At 42.6% G+C, this 22,923-nt stretch overlaps 1 protein-coding gene and 1 long non-coding RNA gene across 6 annotated transcripts in view; one reads left to right on the top strand and one right to left on the bottom strand.

Moving 5' to 3' along the window:
* Positions 1 to 12,090, top strand: part of CTTN (cortactin) — a 28,013-nt gene extending 15,923 nt beyond the window's left edge. For all 4 annotated transcript variants that reach the window (XM_050897185.1, XM_050897184.1, XM_050897183.1 and 1 more), the window contains 6 exons: positions 310 to 379; positions 931 to 1,079; positions 8,369 to 8,458; positions 8,552 to 8,741; positions 9,671 to 9,742; positions 10,316 to 12,090. In XM_050897185.1, coding sequence (XP_050753142.1) covers positions 310 to 379; positions 931 to 1,079; positions 8,369 to 8,458; positions 8,552 to 8,741; positions 9,671 to 9,742; positions 10,316 to 10,452 — 708 coding nt within the window. In that variant the 3' untranslated portion in view covers positions 10,453 to 12,090. The remainder of the gene's footprint in view (positions 1 to 309; positions 380 to 930; positions 1,080 to 8,368; positions 8,459 to 8,551; positions 8,742 to 9,670; positions 9,743 to 10,315) is intronic.
* Positions 12,091 to 12,092: 2 nt separating this feature from the next.
* Positions 12,093 to 22,015, bottom strand: LOC127016587 (uncharacterized). 2 transcript variants are annotated; one of them, XR_007766502.1, is made up of 3 exons: positions 21,964 to 22,015; positions 13,356 to 13,463; positions 12,093 to 12,327 (listed from the first exon to the last, which is right to left on the bottom strand). It is a non-coding gene; the product is annotated as an uncharacterized LOC127016587 (long non-coding RNA). The 2 variants fall into 2 exon arrangements; XR_007766501.1 differs by having other exon boundaries at positions 13,356 to 13,450; positions 21,964 to 22,009.
* Between the last annotated feature and the right edge of the window lie 908 nt (positions 22,016 to 22,923).

Below are 22,923 nucleotides of genomic sequence, written 5' to 3'. Positions count from 1 at the left end.
AATAAATGTTTTGAACATTGCCTCATTTTTAGTTCTGATGAGTCATCTGTTCATAAACCACATTTTTTTTTTTAATTAATTGGATTTTAATGTGTTTAAACCTGTCCCTGAAGATTAATTATTACATAGTTTGACTTACAGAAAGAATTATTCCATTTGTCAAGTTTTGATTCTTCCTGATTTTGTTTTGGTGTTCTGAAAAAAAAGCCACAGGGGCAATATCACAATAAAATGTCACAGATTAAAGCTGTCTGAATGTCTTCATGAATTTGTGTTTTTTAAATGTACTCTTTTTCTCCTTATTGATAGAATGCAGCAACTTTTGAAGATATTGAGAAACCAGCATCAACTTATCAGAAGACCAAGCCAATAGAAGCTGGTAAGGCATTGGCCCCAAATCCTTTCTTTGGAGGTGATAATGTTCAAAAGCCCAGGATATTACTGTTAATGTAGTAGTGATGAGTAAGAATCATCTAGGGGGAAATGCTGTATTTGCAGGTCTCTAGCAACCTCAATTACTCTCTCCCTCCTCCCTTTAGAGGTTGTTTTGGTTTGTTGGGTTTTGGGTTGGTTTTTTTTTTCCTTGAGGGTCGTCATAGTTGAGGAAGGGAGAATAAAAAGCATCAGAGTAGAGAATAGACTGAGTAGGGGAGCAGAGTGGTGGAGACTGTACCATGAAGGAGAGGAGGGAGAAGTGTTGCAGAGGTTTTTATGCAAGAGAAATGTGGTGCACAAGAGATTTGGGCTTGGAAGGGGAGAGGGGGAGAGAGAGGTAGAAGGACTTTCCTGAATGGGCTGTGAGCTCAGAGAGCAGAAAAGCAGAAACATGTTCAATCCTAGCAGAAATTTGTACCAAAAACTCATTCCAGGCTACCTTTATACAGAACCTTAAACAGCAACATTTGACTTTAATTTTTTTAAATGTTACAGTTGCTAATAAAACAAGCAGCATCCGAGCTAACTTTGAAAACCTAGCCAAGGAAAAAGAGCAGGAAGACCGAAGGAAGGCAGAAGCTGAGAGAGCACAAAGAATGGCCAGGGAGAAACAAGAACAGGAGGAGGCTCGAAGGAAACTGGAGGTCAGTAAGATTCAAATCTCATTTGAGCAGCATGTCTAGTCTGTTTTAATGCAATGTTGGGAGAAAAGAGACTCTTTTAAGAAAAGATGCTTTCCTTCTTTCCAGCTAGGCTTTAAAGCTTTTTGTGCGTTTGCCTGTATTTGTACCTGTGCTTTACCTGTTTGCGACTCCAACCATCTATCACCATGCACCATATGTATATCAGACATCAGATGGGGTGATAGGGTAACACTTAGTAGTAATTTTTTTTTTTTTTTGTTTAGCCTATCCCAAAATACATATGCTAGTCTTGAGCACTAATCCCTGCAGTCTGACCTTTTCCTGCTGTACTTCTGCCTTTTGGTAATACCACGTTCCCTTGGGCATGGGGGAGCTCATAAGGGGAGAGACATGTGGTCCCCAAAAGGCCCTATATGGATGCTCGTCCAAGAAGTTTAATACCATGGTGATAGTTGCTGATGCTGTTTTTTTGGAATCAGTATTGTGGAAGATGGAGGTTGTATCACCCATTGATATAGCACACGCCCATGAGATGAGGGGAAATAATCTTCCAAGTGTTAACTGAATCTTAGTTTGGAAATTAAGAAAATTAGTTTAGCATTGGCATGGTTAAAAACTTCGTGATTTCTGTGTTATTCATAAGCAAAATAATTCCAGGAAATGTTTAGTCAGAAACTACATCTTATCTGCTTTACAGAATTTGCATATTTGGTGAAACTCTGCTACTGAGATGGAAGGAATAGCACGTTAATAGTAACTTGTCCTTCATGTCTTGTTCATTTGCTTCGTTACACAATGCCTGAGATGCCTTATCATCAGTAATGCTGAGGGCCTGCTGTCCGCAGCTGTGTAACCTTTCATGCAAGCTGCTGTAGCAGTGTTTGTCCAGAGCCTCTGTGGCAGTTCCCCTTGTGGTCCCGTGCTGTTATTCTGATTTCATGGCCTCGCACTTGTGAACTCTGATATTATGGCAGGGAGTGGGAAGCAATTGATGCTGGCGTAATAGTCCCTCTTTTCCCCTTCTCCTTCACTTCTTGTTTTACAGATACTTGTTTATACTAGAGAAGACTGAATATAGGACACAAAAAGATAGTAGTCTTTTAAATTCTGAATAAATGCTACCTAGCCATACATGTGCACTGAGACTTAACAGCCAACCAGTATGAAACACTGATGCCGAAATAGCATGCTCCAACTAGTGCTAGTAGTGTCCCAAGTAGGAATAACCAGTAGGGAGATTGAGCAGGTCCTGATGAAAAGTATATAGTACTCAAGGAGGTGCACAGGAAAAACAGTCATCCTCATCGTCTTCATCATTTCCACTTGCTATGCTGAAGAGACCCTCCCAGAGGAGAATGCTTGTCTGGGACCATCATCACTGCTCTGCCTGGCTGGCTATGGGGGAGTTTCCCTATTTCCTTCTTTCTTCTCTCTCTCTTTCTCCTCTTTTGTTTTTATGTTCTGCCAAAAGTATCTTTCATTGTTAGAGCCAATGTATGCCACCGGCTGCAGACCCCACTAATAAATCTTCTTGCATATGAACTTGTCTCAACATCCTCTGTGAGACATCTGGAATCCAGGAAAGACTGTCCGATGGTTTCTCAGATCTGTTCAGTCCTTTGCCTAACAACAAATGAGGCAGACCCGCTGACTGGTTTCTCAGATGTGGTAGATACTTCCCCTTAGCAGGATGCTGCTACAGGATGTCAGGGTGTGGTGGTCATCCCATTCCATCGGCATGGTCTAATTCATCACAAATTTAGACTTGGTGTAAATAATTTGTTTTACAAGTATGAAAAACTAAATGCGTGGTAGGCTTATGGTAACCTAGCTCTGATCTTCCTACACTAAGAAAAATACACTGCAGTGAAACAGCACGTTACTTCACATTAACTAAGCTAGCCTAAACCAGCATGGCTGGTAACGGCAGCACTCTCAAGCCACCTTATTCCTTATGCCAGCAAAGCATCTGTATAGTCATACAAAAGTGGAAAATTAACCCTAACAGATAAAACAGCTAGGTAACCTGAATCAGTTCCCCTGCCTGGTTCATTGGTTGGCTTCTCAACTCTGCTGTTCACAGGTGTGCAGGCCAGTGCTGCTTCTGAAATAGCTCTGTAGTTTTGCTGTGCTGAAACTGCATGACTCATGTATCTTGTGTATAGTTTGATTTCTGAAAACCACTAACTTCCCTTTGAGTTCTGTTTGAAATTTGGGAAATTCTAGCTATATAGTATAAATCGAGTCTCTCCGTCTAAAGTGATTGCTGCTTTTTTTTTTTCTTTTTTCTTTCAGCTTATCACCTCTTTTGCCTTATGGCTTCAAGATGTACAGTGTGAGCATATGTTCACTGCATACATGTATCACAAGATGAATAGGAGTTCATCTTTGTGTATCAGTGATTTCTTCTAATGCTGCCTTTCATCCCTGTGGACTTTGTGGACTTTTCATACTTTCCCCAGCCACTATTTGGGTTTCTTTACTGTCCTGGAGAAAAACATGTTACACCTTTAACACAGCATCTGCCACTCTCTTAAAGCTGGGAGAGGAAGAGATAAAGAGCTGAAGTTGAGAATTCAGTCTTTTCTATTTGATAAGGCCAGCAAGCCTGCTCCAAGGTGCCACTCTGTTACTCAGCTTGGACTGCTTTGTGTCATTCTCAGCATTGGCACCAGCCTCCAGCAGTGAGCCACACAGAGAAAAGTTGAATGTTTGCCTTGAGGAGAGTCACATGGTTCCCCTCTCAGAGCGGTAAAGCTGAAATGCATCTAGTCCGAACAGTTGCTCTGGGAGCAATTCAGATGAGAAAAGTTGAATGCCTCAGCACGTGCTCACTCAGAGCCACAGCAAAATGCTATCGGCATGTGTCACCACCTTCTTCTGGTGTAGCTGTTCAGCTGGTAGCCCCGTAGCTCCTGTAGCTATTGCCAGGCTGTCCTCTGCTCCTAAGCTACTGTCCACTGTTTCTAGCATGTTTCAGTGTGTTTAAGCTTATGCGTCACCAATATCTAGGTCTAGCACCTGGTTGTTTCCCTAACAAAGTGATTTTTTGCTCCTCATCCTCCCCTGTCCTTGTCCTTGCCACCAACACTGCAACTCTAGTCAAAGAGCTGTAGTCCCTCAGCTCTGGGGTCTATTCCGTGATGGGGTGACGAAGAATGGGAATGAATACTCTTTTTGGACACAACCCGGGGACAGCCTTGAGGTGCACATTGCTCTTGAAAGTGCAGCTTCGCTCCTCCTTCAAGAGATCTCCCTTTTCTTGGCACTTGTTTTCCTCTGTCAGCACATTGGATCTGGATTGCGTTAGGCCTTGTGACTTATAGCAAGCAGTATTGTTATCTTTGCAGGATTTAATTTAGTAGATACTTTTACAGTTCTCCAAATAAGGAAGAACCATGATATATGTTGATGGGTATCACAAGTGCTGCGTTGTTAATAGGGCCGTTCTGCACCCATGAGATCACTTTGGACAGCCCTTGCTTCCCGTTACTGCTGAGAATGGCTAAGAAGTATCAGTCCCAAAGGAAAATGGACTTTCTCAGCATTCATCCTGCTCTTGCATTTCTTTCTCTGGGGTGCGTATTTTCACCTGGCAGTAACGCTAGTCCGTCATCACTACTTCTGCTTCATTCTCAGACAAGGTGTCTGGTGGTTTAAGGATTTCTCAGCCTGTCTAAAGCTTCTTAGGTCATCCTCAGGATGCTGATGGTTCTTGATAGACAACACGTCTCAACCGAGGAGTGTTACTTTCTTACTTTGATTTGGTTGTTTCTAGGGGGTTCTACAAAAGACCAGTCCCTGTAAACATTGCAGTCCATCCTTGAACACATGAGTCTTAAAGTGAATGTTCTGAAGTAAAAAACTTGACTCATTATTACAGAGCAGTTACCAACTCTCAGGTGCTAAGAGTTCTCTTCTTGCAGGATCTCACGATAGTTTATCCTTAACTCAGTGCTTCACCTCTTAGGCAACTACTTCATTAAAGTGTCTCTCTGCTAGGGCATGTAGCAACTCTGATACCTTATACTGATCTTTTCTGTACTTTATGTACGTTATTTGCTCTGCACTTCTGCTACAAGCAGGTCGATGTTCCTCAAGATGCAAGGAGGTACTTCATGTGGCGGCAGCAGTGTCTCCAGGGGGCATACCCTTTATGTTCGCTCTGTCTTGACAAGCAGGGATATCAGTATATTCTCAAATACTGTGTGATTTCATTGCACCACAGTTGCATTTTCACAAGGAGCAGCAGCTATGTGCCAGTGCTCTGGAGTTCTGGTCCGTTTGGAGGACAGAGCTTTCCTGCTTTGCTTATGAGTGACGACAGTATAATATGGTTTAGGAGAGATCCTCTGTTCCCTTGAGGCAGCAGTTGCCCTAAGCGATAGGTGTGGGGAGAACAGGACTCTCTGAAGTTCACACGTGTCAGTCCTTCAGCTCTGATAGATGACCTGTCTCACAGTTCTCAGCGAGAAGTGGGAAGTCTGCTCTGTGAATTTTTTGAAAGGTTCCACAGCTGACACAGAAAGTATTGATGCTTCTTTTTGAGAGAAGGTTTGTGTCCAGGCTTGTCTTGGGTACAGCCCTGAGATTGGCCAAGTGGACTGGTGCGTGCATTTCTCCAGGTACCTCTGCTGCCCAGCACTGTGGCTAGGGTAAGGCAGGACATCATCCTGTTGGCTTTCATTGTCCCTGTGCATTTTGGTACTGGGCCTTCTTTGCCTTCCAGTGACTTCTTCAGTTCTCTCAGTCTGACCTGGATAACAGTTTGTCTGTCTCGCTCATCTCAATCTTGAAACAATCCACTTCATGCTACGGATGCTGAATGGCTCTCCATTAGACTATTCCTATTCCAACCCAGTTGGAGCCATTTTTTTTTTTTTTACCAGTAAGGAGATGATGACTGGTCATATGTATCTTGCCAAAGTAGTCAGACTTTCTGCTTAGTATTCCCTTCCGTTGCATGGATTTGTAGTCTGGGCTGAGTGGAGGAAGAAGTTCAGCTTCTCCATTAGCTCTCTTGCCAGTCATTTTGGGCGATCATATGCTCATAAGTAAGATCTGTAGATGGAGGGTGGTGAATTTGGGCTTTTGTTACCCATTTCAGCTTTTCATTGAGGTTTCCTCCTGCTGAAGAAACAGTTTTCCGAAGGGTTTGAATGTAGTAACACAGGTTCTCATGAGTCATTGAACTGTTATGTCTTTTTTTTTTTTTCCCCCCCTTTCTCTCTCAAAAATGACTGACTTTCTTTACTGTTATTTTTGCTGTAAGTGTGGGTTAAATTCAAGCCGTTATGTTTGATTTTCCTTGTGCTTCATCAAAGATTCTGTTGCCTGGACACATTTGAAGTTTTTTTCCAAAGCTGGTATTTAAATTTCACCGTAACCAGATGATTAATGTTCTTCCAGACTGAACACCTCCATGGTTAATTGTGTGCTTCTGCAGACACTGAGGGAGGGACGACGAGGTTAAGGGGAAACTGAAATGGCGCTGGCTGCACTGCCCCTCACTCACAAGCTGAGCATGAAAAGGGGAGGGATATAAGCACACCATCCACAGATACTGTAAAGGGTGGGGACAGATTTTGACTTAAGTGAACTTTATTTCTTTAAGTGAACTTCCTTGCACAGGCAGAAAGTTCTCTCACTTTAAGAAAGTATGTGGGCATATGTACTCCCACAATGGGAACGTACATATGGACTGCGTTCCTTCAAGAACCCTGTTTACTGGTAATCCTTTTTCTGTTTTGCTTTTCACGTATATCACATAGTCAAATGGCGTTCAGGGAGCTCTTCTTTAACTGCTGGTTTGAATCAATGGGTGCCTCATGGTTTAGTTAGCCTCTGCTACCTTAGAGAACAAGGCAGGGTGCTCTTTCACATGGAGCGTGTCAGTGTGGAAGAAACCCAGCCTGAGGGGGGACTGTGCAATTTAAATTTTTATGGCAATTATGCTGTGGCTATCCTAAACTGTAGTCTGGATTGCAGAGACCCATTTCGTATGCCATGTTTGACATTGTTAATGGATTGATACTACTTAATTTGTCCCCAAACTTAGATATGACTTCTAATAAACACTTTGCTGGTGCTTTTTTATCTGTAGCACATGAGTTAAAAGTTGGGGAGGACTGTTCGCATCAGGACAGATTTTTTCCAGAAAGCACAGCACTAAGCTTTGAATTGTCTTCAAAGCTGGCTGTTCTCAAGACACGCTTTGCTTTCTTTGTTAGATGTATTTTTTCTGAGCTGTGACAAACAAAGGAAAGGAAGAATTTTTTTGTAACGGAGTCCTATCACTTCATCTCTGGACTACAGTTTCTCCTGAGGATCCTTTGGGGAGTTATGACTTGATGGACCTAAACAACTGGAGTTGCACAGTCTCCCATAACATGTATTCTCTCTTCTTTTTTTACAATAAAGAAGAAAGTTTGGCCCTAGATCCACAGTTTTCTTTTTCCTTATGGTAAAGAGAGGCAAAATGAAATGGCTAGCTTAAAAAAAAAAAAAAAGACTGTAAGTCATGCAAGCAACGTAGCATTTCTTGCGCTATTGTATCTTGGCTTCCTAATGAATGGCTTTCTAATGATGATTGTGGATTTGCCCTCTGATTCACAGGTGGGATGGCACAGCGTGAAGTGCTTGAGTGCCAGAACACTTGATTCAGATCCACGTTCTTTGTGTTGCAGAATACAACAGCAATACTGCTTTTATTTCTGCCACATATAACTCTTCTGAACATTTGAATCCCTCATTGTCAGTATATAGGACCTAGCTTTGTCTGACCTATTCAGTCTTCTTCCTTGGCAGGTGTTTTGCAGACCTGCAAGAGCTTGCAGGATCATTTCTCATCAAAGATAATACGTTGGTTGTATAATTAGAACATGCGGGCTTCAGGTTCTCTAAACTTATGCTAAAATGGGACATGAGGCCCAGCCAGCTAATGAACAGAATGAATATACTGAACACAGAAACCCTGCAGCTCCTATGGAAACGTGCCAAAGAACATTGGGTACTCTGTTTTTAAACGCATGCATACATACTGTGCGGTTTTTGTTTCTTCACTTTTTTCTCTTCTGCTTTGCCATATTTCTGAGGCTTTGCTGTACAGCCAGTCTAAACCTTCAGGCAGGTCTAACGATCCAGTCAGTCCAGCCCTCTTCTGCTCCCTGCTCGCATCAGTTTATTACAGAATATGCTGTCTGTCTGCCTTATTGGAGGGTTGTTTCTTGTTCGGTGTCATGACGTCAGTGGTTAAACTGCACTGAAGTTTTTCTTTCTCTTCAATTTAGGAACAAGCTAAAGCCAAAAAACAAACTCCACCGCCATCTCCTACCACGCAGCCAGCTGAGCAGAAGGCACCCTCAAGCCCAGTCTATGAGGTTTGTTAGAATCACTTTCAGTACCTGGTTTTTGATCCTAAATGTAGGAACCTTTTTACAAAACCCTGACGAATCTCACCTGTATTTCTGCAGGATGCAGTTTCCTATGAAGCAGAGTCTGCCTACAAGAATTCCAGCGCAACGTGTTCAGCTGCGCGTGAGCCAGAGTCCGGCTACAAAGCTGCAGAGTCGGACTACCAAGAAGCAGTGAGTCAGCGAGAGGCAGAATATGAACCAGAGACTGTCTATGAAGTGGCAGGGGCAGGAGACCATTACCAAGCAGGTAGAGTGTTTGTTTCTGATATGAAACACTTTAAGAGAAAGATTATTTCCTTGGGCAACAGCTTAATGAATAGTTGTGCTGATAGCGCACTGTCCTAGTTTTCTAAAGTCTTAGTCTGATGAGACTTTTTAGATTCTCCACCAACAAACTTTAATTAGGAAATTCAGATATGGCTAGAGCAAGGTTGAAGTTACTTAACTTTTGTGAGATGATATTGGAGTAATTACAGTGCTCTCTAGGGTATCAGTTTAAAAAGAAATGTCGAGGTAACCATTTCCACCCTGTGTAATGCAGCTCAACTTGAGAAAAAAGCACAGAGATGGAGATTAAATGTGTGTTGAGCTAGTGCTGGCCTTCCAAACATAAAATTCTGTCAGCAATTCTTGGACTTTGAAATGGATGTGATATGTTCTGTGCCTATGAGGGAGTGGAGTAAGGATGTCTGAAACCAATGAAACAAAAAGAATAAGGTTCTTTTGAATTCCTGTTTTTCTCACCTCTTCTGGTTACTAAATGAGGTGTGAAGAATGAACCTGCTTGCTCTGGTATGAAAACCTGGGAATTTTAAACAGGCCCCTTCCTCTCCCCCGACACGCACACTTAACTTGCATTAAAGAGTCTCTTACAGAGCGATCTTGGGCTCAGTTGTTGTTCTGTCACATTTTACAAAAGTATTCTAGGGCTGATCATTTTTATTTTATACTGTATTAAATGCCTACTAGTGAACGCTTCCTTTCAGGCTTTAATTGTGTGTGATGTAGGGACAGAATCCATTTCAGAAAGAAAGTCAGCACTGCTGAAAACTTGCATAGTTTATTCCCTGCTTCCTATGTGGGTTAGCAGTAGAATTAAAGGAGGAGCACCGTAGAAGAGAGCTCGGGTGACAGGTAGTGTGCTTCATGCTTTTAATTTTTCTCCTCTCTCTCTAGAAGAAAACGCTTATGATGAATACGAAAATGAACTTGGAATTACAGCCATAGCCCTTTATGATTATCAAGCTGGTAAGCAAAGCTCTTGTTTTCAACCTTGTCTTTGAAAACTCTGTTCTGCCCAGGTAAGTCTGGATTTTTCCTTTGCCTTTCATCTTGTAGTCTCTTATAGATGAAATGAAGATATGAAGAATTAGAAATTTAGTGATTTAGCAATAGCATTGAGACACTTTTGAAAACTACTAGCCACTGGAAATGGTGGAAGTTTTCAAAATCTTTTTTAACCAAGTGTTAACACTCTTGTTAACCCTTGGCATACGTAGCTGTTTAAAATCTCGACTGGTTAATTCTGAGGAGAGATCAAGAAAGTAAAGCGGTTCTCAGTGTGTTAGGTAGCAATTGTTGCTCTAATTTAGAAATGCACCCAAAATGCAGTAGGTAACCCACTACCTCGTCACTCCAGAGGATGACAAAGCGTCTGTCTTTACAGAGTGTCATTGCCCGGTGCCCTGTTTCAAACGCCCTGACGGGAGAGAGGAAGGTGACGGGTGTCTGTGTTATTTTTAGCGATGGTGGGTTGATAGGTGAGACTGTAGCGTGGACCGCTCCCGTGCGAATACTGAGCCTCTTCAACTCTCTCTCCAGCGGGTGATGACGAGATTTCCTTTGACCCAGATGACATCATCACAAACATAGAAATGATTGATGACGGCTGGTGGAGGGGTGTCTGCAAAGGCCGATACGGGTTGTTCCCTGCGAATTATGTGGAGCTGAGACAATAAAGACTATTGTCTACTGGTTATGCCTTAATTCCCCAGTCAATAAATCTGACTTAATACACTACAAATCATGATGCTTTTCTGAGGATGGAGGGGTATATACATATTGCTTTTATATTTAATACTTTGCTGATGCTTTTTAAAATGTTTATGCCACAGAAATCGCTAATATATTGTAACTACTATGTTCTTCACTAAGGCTCTTAAAAGATTTTCATGCATTTGGAAACATTTCTTCTCTGCCAAATTAGCAATTGTCATAGAAAGCCTTTTCGAGGACAATTAGCTGTCTGTTGTAATATTGCATGTTTTACTCATAAGTGAGCAGATTTACTTAGTGTTTAAGTCTAGATAGTCTTCCACTAAATGTTTTCAGCTAAGAAGATCATGGCTATGCAGGTTATTTGCATTTCCACTAAGCGGGAGTGGGGAGGACTTGGGAGGTGCATAATTTTTTCTTTTCTTTTCCAGATAGTGCTTGAAAAAGCAAAGAGAATGCTTGAAACTTGCAGCTAATGGCAGTTAATCAAATACTGTCCAATATTTATGGAATAGTAATGTTATGAAGGAAACAGTCTGGTTACTTTTTCCTTCTCTTTTAAAGTGAAGTTCCTTGGCTCTTGCATTGATTTTTTTTTTTTAATTATTATTTTTTTTCCTGATCCTGCTCCTCCTGTCCATGTTATCCCAGAGGAGGGCTGCAAACACTCTAGCACTGATTGTCCTGAATTTCTTTACTTTTTGTTTTCGTTTCACCCTCCTCTTTCCCAGGAAAACTTGAAAAAGTTGCTACACAAGGGTTGAGTCACTCAGCGAGGTTCCTCCTTGTTCAAAGGGAAACTGGCATCCACGTCTGTGTGACTACTGCAGGAGTAGTCTCGTTGCTTTGAACGGGAGACAGAAAGGCAGGATGGAATTGCAGTTGGGTTCTGTGTGCAATACATCCTTTGTTCACACAAGGAATGGCCTGCTGTGCAGTAATGACATTTTAGGTAACCATATTTGAGTCAAGGAATGGTAATACAAGTAATTAGATTTAAAACCCATAGAAATGATCTCCATTTTGAAACCGTACAAGAGACAACTATACTTTTTGTATGTTCAACAGAAACTGCCAGTAACGTTCTGCTAAACAACAAAATTAAACCTGTTCTTTGCCAAAACTGAAACTGAAATTCTTGTAGTTCTAGAAAGCTGACTTCACTGCAGATCTAGGGTCCCTACCAAAGATAGCAAGTTGCATCTAATGTTCAATGTATGTACTGTCTGTTTCCACCTTCTGATCAAAATGGGAATGGCAGAACTGGTGTAGTAGCTAAGAAAGAATGCAAAGAATTTTTATAAACTGTAAATTTGGACCAACAGAATCTAGAAGAGCTGTTTAAAATGGTAAAATGTATCTAGGAAGAAGGCATCATGTTGAACCGATTCTTGGATGGTTGGGACAATCCTTAATGAATGTCATATGTGTGTCACAATATCTTTTTTTTTCTTCTCCTTTCCATGGTCTCATTTCTGTGTTGTATTTGCATTACTAGGGTTGGGTTTTATATGCAGTTTATTTTATCCGATTTTGCATAGAACACCTCATAGGGATATGATTTTTGTAAATTAAATATTCAATAAACTTTTTGAACCATTTGCATGGAATATTTTTGTATTTTTAAATTGCTTTGTCGGTCTGTTACGGATAGTTCGTCTTGTCTCAAGCTTATCTGGGACCAGCTTGCATACAACAAATCGTACTTCCTACGGAGAGCTGCTGCATGATGCTTGGTGCTGTCGTGAAGGGCACCTACATTCTTCTAGGTTGCTGCCGCCTTCCACGTACTTCCCTTCCTCAGAAACCCACTTGCTTTGTCTTTTACTCCTACTTTCCTGTGGAAATATTTAGATCAAAATTAGACTTTGGGTGAACTTAAAGGAGAGATGCTTTTTTTTTTTTTTTTTTAAAAACATCTTAGCATCAGGGTCTGTTTTGTCTTTTGTTTTATGTGCCTGGTACTTCTGCTAAAAATACCGGTGAGCTGTGGTTTTGGCGAGAAGATTTGCTCCTGGTTTTTGGGAATACTAATGGCTGCAGGACATCGAGTGCTCTTGGAAACACAGCCATCCGTTACGGGCAAATAAACTTTTCCATCACTTTAAAGCTGTTCTGCTCTTGTTCATGACAGGGATCCTTAGGTCAGGTGCTTTGCTCCTGTAAACCTCGGCTGCAGAAAGGCGCCCTGCTTTGCTGTGTAAGCAAGCCCGTATTTTACAATTTCTAATCCTGAACTTTTCTGAGAATCTGATACTTGATGATGCGCTCCTGGAAATGCTAAGAAAGAAAATCCTAACGCCCTTTTTCTAATCATTCTTTAACGCTACTATATTAACAGGAAATCCAAAGCTTCAGAGCTCGCTACCACGAGTCCTAAAATACAGTGAGCGCGAGACGTTGCTTTAGCAGATGATAACTTAAAAACCATGCGACTTGAGAAGAAAACGTGCACGTGCAGGTAGGCTTTCTGCACTAGAGGGGGTGGAGGGTGGGGTTATTCAAGCTTTATGCTGCTAAAGGCAGATTTGAGGGGGCCGGCGTGGGCGACAAGCCCGTCGGCGGGAGGCAGCAGCCCCCGAGCCCTCCCTGGGCTTGACATGGCGGCAGGGCTGGAGGGGCGGCCTGGGCCGGTGCCCTGCAAAGGGGGGCTGCCACGCTAAGGCCTTCCGATGGTTTTTTGGGTGAAGGCGTGTTGGGGTATGGCTGCAAGGTCTGAGGACGGGGGCTGGTGCTGCCAGAGCTCCTGCAAGGCAAACGGGCCCCGAGGAGGTTGCCGCGACTCCCTGCCTGGCCAGAAATGAGCTGCTAGCAGGGAGGGAAAAGCGCGAAGGGAAAGAAGAAATGGCACCGTGCGTGAACTCACTGTGGGTAGTCTTCATAAACAGCATCGCGGGGAAAATACGGTAGTCCTGCGTCCGTCTCCTGTGTCAGAGAGTAAGATGGGGAGGAATTGAGTTACTGGAAGAACAAACTAGGTGACATTATCAATCAGCAATATTATGGATATTAAGTCTTGGGAGCTTATTCATGGATTGCCTCACCTCATGGAGAAAGTTTCATCTCTAAACTACTAATCTCACTATCACAGCATGGCAAGATGTTCTATACTAGATTGATTCAATATCTTGTCAAGTGTATTTAGGTAGCAGTGTTATGATTGTACTATTGCTACTATGAGGTTAGACGTAGTCAAGTCTTGAAGTTTTAAGATCACTCTTATTCATCAGCAGTAATTGCTCAAGTTATCCGAAACACTTGCTGCTGGGAAAAAACCACCCCAAACGATCTGCGTTTACCATCAGAAGGGCTGGCTCAGCCCTCCTCCTGGGTAACGGATGTGAGCAGCGAGCAAGCCCGTTAATTTCTGTTAATGGATGTCTTACTGATGCACTGCCTGACTTTGGGTGAGCCACTTACTTTCCTGACACCTTGAATTCATCATGTTGCTTCTTAATGCAATCCCGTTGTCACTCTGAAGCACGCTGGGGCTTCAGCTGACAGAAGGCAGCAGCGGCAGCACCGATTTTATTCACTGTCTAATCAATTGATGATTTTACACTTCTGAGTGTCATTCTTCTAAATTAATTATAATTAAGCACATAGAACACTCAAAGTATTTTTTATATAAATATTTTATACAATTTTATACTATTTCATTTGCCTATTTCTGTAATAATTGTAGCAACAATAATAAGAGAAGGACATAGTTTGAAAAGCGGTTACGTGGGAGGTGGAGAAATTCTCAGAGCATGAGATACCCTTGACTGTCCCGCGTTGTCACGTTGGTGTGGCAGAAACTGCAGCTGCATTAAATCCCCCGGCTGAAATCCCCGACCACAGGGCACTAGCGGCTGTTGACAGAGTGGATGGAAAGTTTCACGTCATACAAACTGACGATACTTCCCTACATGTGTACCTCAGTCCCACTTTGTGCCTGAGGATCTTCTCATGTTAAATGTAGGCAGCTAATTGCCGCCTTTTTACTCCCTGAATAAATTGGCTGAATTAGATCTGCCTTTCCTGCCAGGCTGGCAGCAACTTTGCTCTCACGGAGAAAGAGCTCTTGGCTAATGGGACATCACCAGCCAGCATCTCGCTTACGCTGATGGAGTTACCCTGCCCATCAAGCAGGTCGCGTAGAGGCTGGCTGAATAACGAGAGCGATGAAGAGCCCCTCTGCAGCGCGCAGGGTTAGCATCTCAAAGTCGTTTTAAGAGCCTGGCAGAGCTTTACCAATGCATTTCTCAGATGCATTTCATCAAACCTCTCCTTAAACTGCTGCTTTATTTTTAGTCTGCACAGATGGCAGGCTTAAGAGGATGGTGAAGAATGCGCCTGCATCCAATTTATTTTATATAAAGCCTTGAAGCTGTGGAGTATTTTGCTAGGTTTTTATGCACAATGGGCCATTACCAACTTGTTAGTTTTGACTAGATTTTCAATAGCAAGAATCAACCTAACTGGTTTTTGACTTTTAACCAAGGAAGGGGAGGAGGAGGCAGGGGAAATTACAAAGTGAAGCCCAGGGAAGTTCCTCTGAAGAGGTGGTTTGGCTTAGATAAAATGCATACCAGTAAAAATTTCATATTGCATGTGGCCTGCACATTCTGTGCAGTTTTTTCTGAAGCTGCAAGTTCAACAGTCACAATCATCTCAGCATATTCTAGTTTTTAAGTCCCTTTTCTATCAAGTAGAGTAAATGCTAGTCACCAAGGATATTTATCTGAACTCATCTACTTTTAGATGAGTGCTTTTGCAAATGCAGACTTAAAGCCACCTATGATTTTCTGAGAGACTTCAGCCTATAATAGGAGCTTTCAAAGTGCAACCCACAGATGTTTAATACCCAACCGGCAAGTCGATTCCTTGTGGTATGAAGTTCAAGAACTGCTGCCATTTTGTGTAGTTAGTATTCACCTTGCTGCAGGCTTTCTACATTATACAGGGACGTGGAGCCTTCAAGATTCAGGCTACAATAAAGTAGGCATGTTATTGCATGCTTCTCCATATCTAAGTATCAACAGGATGCCAATGACTTTTACTGAATTTGAAGAAGCTTCCTCAAATTCTCCTCACGTTGAGCACACCGCTTCTACCATGATTTAGAGACCCTGCTATAAAGTTAGTTGGCGAAAGGGAAATTGATATATTAGTCCATGGAAAGAGGAAAAGAACAAAAATCGATCTCAACTGTGCAACGCTAAGTGTACAGAGTACTGCCTTGGATGGCTTCCAAAAAGGGAATTTGAATTGATCAAAATAGCTTTACTTGACATATTTGTCCCAGAATCTGGGAAGCTCAGACAGAAAAGGGGCGATACATCTTCAACTGCCTGGAAAGTGCCTCGCACACAGCAAGGAAACCTTAAAAAGAGGTGCATGGTGGTCTAGTACAGCTTGCCACAAAACCAGAGTTTAATGGCCATTTGGAGTCAGGCAAAATTAATTTAACAATTACTGTTATTTAAGTAGCCAAAAAAAAAATGTAGCCGTTTGCAGGTGTTTCCATTATCTGAGCCCACTAAAAATGAGAAGTGGGGGCTCTGCTCACAGGGAACAGGAGCTGACAGTTACCTCTTGCATTTGAGCTGGCTGTTTGCACAGCAGCCATCTATCTGTATGCTTACCTAAAAAGAAAGAGACAGCGGCGCTTCAGAGTTAAAAATACCGGCTTGTTAGCCTTCGGATGAGGCATGGTGCAAATCTGCTCCATAAAGGCTCCGAAAAGCAGAAAATCCCGCAGCTGTGCAGTTGGAAGCCTTCACCTCTTCTCTTTCTGCAGGCAAAGGAGGACAGCCAAACCACAACCGAAGAGCCGAAGGGTGGCTTGTGGTGTCCTTGTCCTCCTCCAAGCTGTGCTTACTGCTCAGCTCAAAGCCCAGGGGATGGCTACACCCGTTTTGGCTGACCATAAACTTCTAGCAGAATTCCCACCATAAAAAAAGATGATGATCCTCAGAGAGTTGGGCTCACGTGACTTCCCAGGTCAGCGTTTTTCATGTCAAATTCCAGATTTGGGGTTCTAGATGTTTTAGGCAGTGCAGCGTACGGCAAAAATACAAGATGTCAGAGAGACTGAAAATCAAAAGCTAAACAAGATTCAGTAATTATCTAGACAGCAAGCTCCGCTGCAAGAGAAGGAGTCCTAAGTGAAGAATAAATATCAAGCTAACACCAAGTCAGGAGCCGGGGCATCGCTGAGAATCTTATTTAATTGATTTTCTTTTAAAAGGTTTGTAAGGCCTATGTCTACAAAAGGTTTAGAGAAATTATGCAATTTGCTTTCTTGCCTGTTTTGGCAATGAGGCTAAATAACATTACCTTTGCTCAGACTAGTTGTGAAAATGTCACGTAAAAAGCTTTATAGTTTTTATTAATAGCAATTTTCCTCACTGTTTCGAGCCTGGTAAAGTTGTCATTGAAGAATTACAACTTTTTAACTGGATAAAGAAATATTTTGCTTCAATAGCATCAGTGATGAGAGACCAGGCCAGGAAGCAGTCAAACATAGGAGCTCACACTGGAGGTGCTGAGGCAGGAGCAAGTACGATGCCAGCATCCACCCTGCGCCTGCATCATTCCTCTGTGCGGAAAAATTGTAAAAGTTACATTCTTTAGTGAATTAATGCTCAAAATCCTAAGCTCACAAGATGACACTAGCCTAAAAGGAGTCCGTGGTAATTTTATAGCCCTATGGAGTAATTGATCAGCGTTCAAGTTCAGCATGAATTACTGCAGGAACAAATTACTCCACAGCTGCTGGCTTATTCAGTGGCATCAGAGCTACCGTGCTATGCAGAGTGGGACTGTGCCGTCCTCCGCGTAGACTGTGTTTCAGAACCTGTGGCAATGCTCCCGTACCTTACGGGAGCACAGGCAGTAGTATTTGCCACAGTCACAGAACGGTTTCTCCTGTTAACAGCCTTCAGATGGTCCAGCTTGGGAAACAATATAGCTCTTCAACTGGGCATAAAACTTTGCTTGGGTGCAACAGCGTAAGATAGAACCTAAATTGCATCAAAAGCAATTTCGTTTGCCTTGGAGCAAACTTGTCACGCTGAGGCTTATCTTTTCATTATAGGTGCTGCCTGGTCCCATGCGCCTGATGGCCTTTGATGTGACATTTTTGCCGGTGAGGTTGGGCATGACACCACCCTGCTATTTGGTGCCTCCTCCCTTTCCCCAGCGTGAGATCACCTCGTCCGGCCGCTGCTGCGGGTGCCACGCGTGCCCCTGCGTAAGTGCGTGCCATACCTGCGAGCCGTGTCCGGACGGTTAGCTCAGGCCCTGCTTTGTGAGTTACCATCACAGCTCCTGGCATCGCTGGTGCGGCTAGGCACTTTGCTCAAAGTACAGCATCTACTAACTTCTTTGATCTGTTTCCTTCTTCAAATAGTTGGGCTTCTCCAGATGCTCAGTTATATCTGCTCACATGGGGCATTTTTGTGTTGAAAATGCTCCTGGTAAATGCAGATGCTGTTACAGCAGTTTGGGTGACTGCTTTAAACCGCATTTCTTTTGCCAGTTGCCCTCCCAGTTTTCACACTGTGATCTGAAGAAAACCAGGGGATAAACACAGCCCTCTGTGCATCCCTCCGCATGCCAGTTTCCTCTTGCAGTATCTATAGTTTCTGATTTCACATCTCCTACTTTTGGTAAAATAAAGGAGAGTGATGGTGAGAGTGGTTTAACACTTGAGCTTTGTCTGCCCAGCACATACTGTGCTGAATCGTTGCCATCCTTTCTGTGACCTCCTGGCTGTGGCTGTGCTGTCGTGTCCTTCCTCAGCAAGGTAAGACCACAATGCAAGTATGATTTAGACGGACAGTGCTGGCAGCTAGCAGGAGGCTAATACAAAATCCCTGGGTAGCACTGTGACAGCCAGAGATGTCCCTGTTTTAGGATGGATAGGCCATTGCTGGATAATATCACTGTGAGAGAAAAGTCAGGTGAGCCAATTCTACCTGCAGCCGTTCAAATAGGTTTGACTTTTCATAAGCACTTTTGGCCAACCTTGTAGTTGATATCTGTTAGAGAATATTTAGGATCATATTTAGATCTACAGTGATCTATGACAAGTAGTTGCTGTAAGTGAAAGTGATATCACGTTGATTTTTTTTTTTTTAAGGAATGTCCTCAGTCTAGTATTTAATGTAAAAGATCTTAAATTAAAAGTCTGGGTTTTCTGGAATAAAGCCTACAGTGCACGTGCCTAGCACCAGTAATTATTGGCCTTTCTTTGAAAGCAAAACATACGACAAACTAAACTTCAGGTAGGCCAGCAGAAGTACAAAGACATTCTTAAAATTGTGTTAGGTGTTTTGTTGAATCTTGGACAGGAATCGACATTTGCTGAAACTTTGGAAGAAAGGGAGCTGCTAACTGCCAGATCTAGAGCAGAGCCAGAGCCAAGGAGCAGCTCTTTTTTTTCATGGGTAGGTTCATCTTTTCAGCAACCATTACCGGAGCTCTCATATTTCATGGTAGAAACCGAGAAGAGCCAAGTTACCCTCTCTTACTAAAAAGGTAAGCACTTTTATATGCAAGATCAGCTGATGTTCCCTTGCCTGCCATACTGAGAAACAGCAGGAAAGAGTAGTTCTGTCTCCAGGCGATGTTTCTCAAGTCTGTTGGCCATCTTCTCCTTAAGCGTGGTGCTTCGTTGCTGGCTGGCGTTAAACCACGCCAGTGTGCCGTTCCATGCCCTAGCTCACCTGCTTACTAATTTTCTTCAGCAATGTACGTTCATTTAACCCACATGGTACTAGGTAATGACGTGCTCATTTACATTTGTACTACTTCTAACATTATTATTAACGTTGCTGTTAGGCAAACGTACAGGTTCATCTGTGTCAAACAGCCCTGGACATTGGCCTACACACATCCCAGCCTAATAAGCATTAGTAGCTTTATGCTCGAGTTCAAGATCAATTGTTATTCCCAGGCACACAGAAGACTATTACCATTTCTGGTAAAATATAAACTACCTCATGTATCATCTTACCATGAATTCATCTGTTTATGCCAGCTAGAAAATCCTAATTAACTAAGCCTTTTAGGGCTCTGGCTCCCTTGTGTTTGCACAACAGTGCAAGAAACCTTAACATGGTCAACAAAGCACTGATAAAAATAAAGGCAATCAAAATCTTTCTTAATGTAGCAATACAAGAATTCAAATACAGTCTGGTAGTATTCCAAGTTTAGAATAACATTTCTCTACTAAATATTGGGTGTTACTTCCATTGCAATCTGGAAACAAATTCTCCAGTGAGCTCATTCTACCCGAGTCTACTGCTTTTAAAATTGCATTGCTGCTAATTTGCACTTGAATAACCTTTTCCTTCTGTAAAACTTAGATGTTAGTTTTGGCCTTTGGCTTTTCTAGCTGCAAACTATAAACAGATCCAAATTCAAATGTTCTTACGTTGAAGTTGTAAGTATCCATATTATAAAGAAAATGCTATTTATATTGAAGGGCTCTAAACGTATTAGAAATGGTTGATTAAATCCTGCCCTTTATTAGCCCTATTGCATAGACATTGTTGTTCTAACATTTGTCTCTGAATTTAATAGGTGTATGTGACAGTACAAATAGCCAACCCTTACCAAATTAAGATCACCAAAATACAGGTTGGAGCTGTACCTACTAGCCTAGGTAGTAATTCAAAAAGACAAAGCATAATTGAAGTCAGGATTTCAGCAATGTACGTGCACTCACGAAAAAAAGCAGCAGCAGGGGTTTACACCTGACAGAGCTTGGCTACAGCTCCAACACTCCTGGTCTAGACACCTCCTTTAGCCATCACTCTACGCAACACTTACTATGTGCGTAGCATCTAGCTCCACACACTCGCCATCTTTTTCTCCTGCTCCTTAGAGCAGTTCTCCTGTTTCCCCTGGAAGCGTTGAGCAGAGGAGCAGGAGCAGGGACTGTGTGCTCAGGCGCTAGCTCTGTAGCCATGGTAGGACTCGCCCAGCAGGCCTGCAGCCAGGTTAACTCGGCTCAGGAGACCCCTCTAGTCACTTATACGCATCATTAAAATTAGCTAATACATGGAGCTGTATAGATTTTGTTTTTGGTTTTTTTTAATTTAATAAATCAGATCATCTGCTAGTAATACTATTCCACTGTGTCTTACCACCTAGAATGCATGTACTTTTCCTGAATATAAAACGGTTTTGATCTGTGCCCAGAAGAATTCACTTAGGCAGATAATTCTTTTTTTTTAAAGTTTTGTTGAAAACAATCATGGAAAAATATGTAATGTGAAGTAGAAAGCACTAGAAGAAAAATAAGGAATATCATATATCCAGGAAGAACAAGAGATTAGTCAGGGAAAATAAACTGTCTTGAGTAAAAAAAAAATAGTGATAGCTGACCAGGTAGTGACAGGATGGCTTTCCTTTTTGAGTGTTTCCACTTTTCATTAATGTAAGCAACTGTCAGGCACCCGCCTACATCTTTGCTTGCCTGAATTCCCCTGTAAATGCTGCCCTAGATGACAGACGCATTCAAGTGCTTCTGAAAATGTTACTCAGATCTCTGGATAGTCTTGATGCACCATCGCTCTTAATGCACTGTAGAAAAATGTCGCCGAACAAGCCAGCACTTGTCTCATCTGGGTCATGCAATGTCCTGCCAGTCTTCCCAACTCAAATTAATCAGCACAGCTTCTCTGAGAAGCACTGAGACTACTGACGGGGCTGGTTTTCCTCTTTGCCCTGCATAAGGCAGTGTAACAACCCCAGACGTTCAACAGTTCTTAGGCTTAAAACCCAAACAAACCAGAACGAGTTGGTTTTATTTTTGTGGGAGGTTTTCTTTCAGCCTCCATTTACAGTTCAGGGATAAAACTTCCTCTTATAATAAACCCAGGAGTCTCAAATAATTAGATAAAACTTGTGCTTTCAGTACTCTAAGTGAGCAAATATAATGAAATATTGTCACAATCCAACTGGATGGCAACACTGATGTCCCTATTAATAGTTTACTCTGTCACCCTTTAGGGGACAGTGAGTCATCCACAATCACACCTTGGTTTGTGTTTGTTTCTGAATATTGGTTTTGCCTTTCAAATCTCTGAAAGCCATTTTTCATAGGATTTGTTACTGTGGTTAACTAGACAGGATTTTTCCCATCTGATAGAGCATGCTCTGGTTAGAAAGCTTCCTTCATCTGTTATTTAATGGTTGAAAAAAACCAAGACAATTAATGTGTTTGGCTAAAAATTAAGCTTTCAGGCTTTATAGAAATTGCTACAAATTTTCTGCTGTCCTTGCATGCTGTGCTATCCTCACAAGCGGAACTGAAAACCCAACGCTAGTGTTTGCCCTGATAACTTCTATTCTATAGTGAAGGAGGAAGGGGGATGACATGACCTAGCACCAGACAGCTTGGAGGACGAGGAGAAGAAAACAAACAAACAAACAAAAGTATTCAAGCAAAATAGGCTGAAATTAAAAATCCTTACCTTTAAATAGTGCAAGGAAGGGAAGGAGACTTCCAGGCCCAGAGCTCTGACCCCAGCTCTCCCCAACAGGGAGGTGAGAACCATCCCACCTCCTGGTCCTTCTCTTTTATAGCCCCATGGCTAAACCACATGAGCAGGCAATAAACGGCCAATAAACAGGGGGCAGGTGGAAGTGCCTCTGATGGTGCTCAGGTGCCTTTGTTTGTCATAATTTAGGTCCTCGTTAGCGGGATGCTGGTGAAGGAATTTGTGGTGGATCAGGCCTCACCAGATGCCAGACCATCACTTTGCATTTCAGTGACTTCCACCTCAGGTGAAATACATCTCGCAGAGAGACTGCCTTGCTCAGGTGCTTTAGCAGAATAGAGAAGGACGCGCGGTGCGTCACGGGGCCACGTCTCCCTGGGCGCGACTATGCCGACGCACCCCGATGCTCGGGCGCAGGCGCAGCCTCCCGGGGGTCCCCTTCCCTTCGCTTCCCTGGGTGAGGGGGTCAGAGCACCCTTAGTCTGTCCTGATAATGCGAGGGCACCCTGTTACAGAGGGACGTGTGAGAACGGAGTCATATCCACAGAGCCATCTAACAAAATCTGTCAAGAATAATTTAACTTTGTTTCTCTTTAATTCAGGTAATACAAAACCTGGTGTTTGCTTTCCTGGCTTTTATTTTTTTACAGAGATCTAGGATATGATGTCAGCTGTGATGTAATACACATAAACACTCCCAGCTACGGTGGACAGGGTGTGAGGGATGCCAGCGTCAATCCAATGGTCTTTAGCTGTTTTGTTTAATTTATTTATTTTTAAAAAAGAACAACAGAACTCATGAAAACAAACAAAACCTGAAGGTGGGAATAACCGGTACGGCACTTGCCAACAGCAGCATCAGGGCAAGATGCTGAGTCCCCGAGTTGCATAATTTTGAACTGAATCCCTAATGAGTTGCAGCTCAAACACCTA

The sequence above is a fragment of the Gymnogyps californianus genome, chromosome 5 (genome assembly GCF_018139145.2).
Source record: "Gymnogyps californianus isolate 813 chromosome 5, ASM1813914v2, whole genome shotgun sequence".
In the NCBI taxonomy this organism is placed as follows: Eukaryota; Metazoa; Chordata; class Aves; order Accipitriformes; family Cathartidae; genus Gymnogyps; species Gymnogyps californianus.
This window is presented reverse-complemented; position numbering and strand designations above follow the sequence as displayed.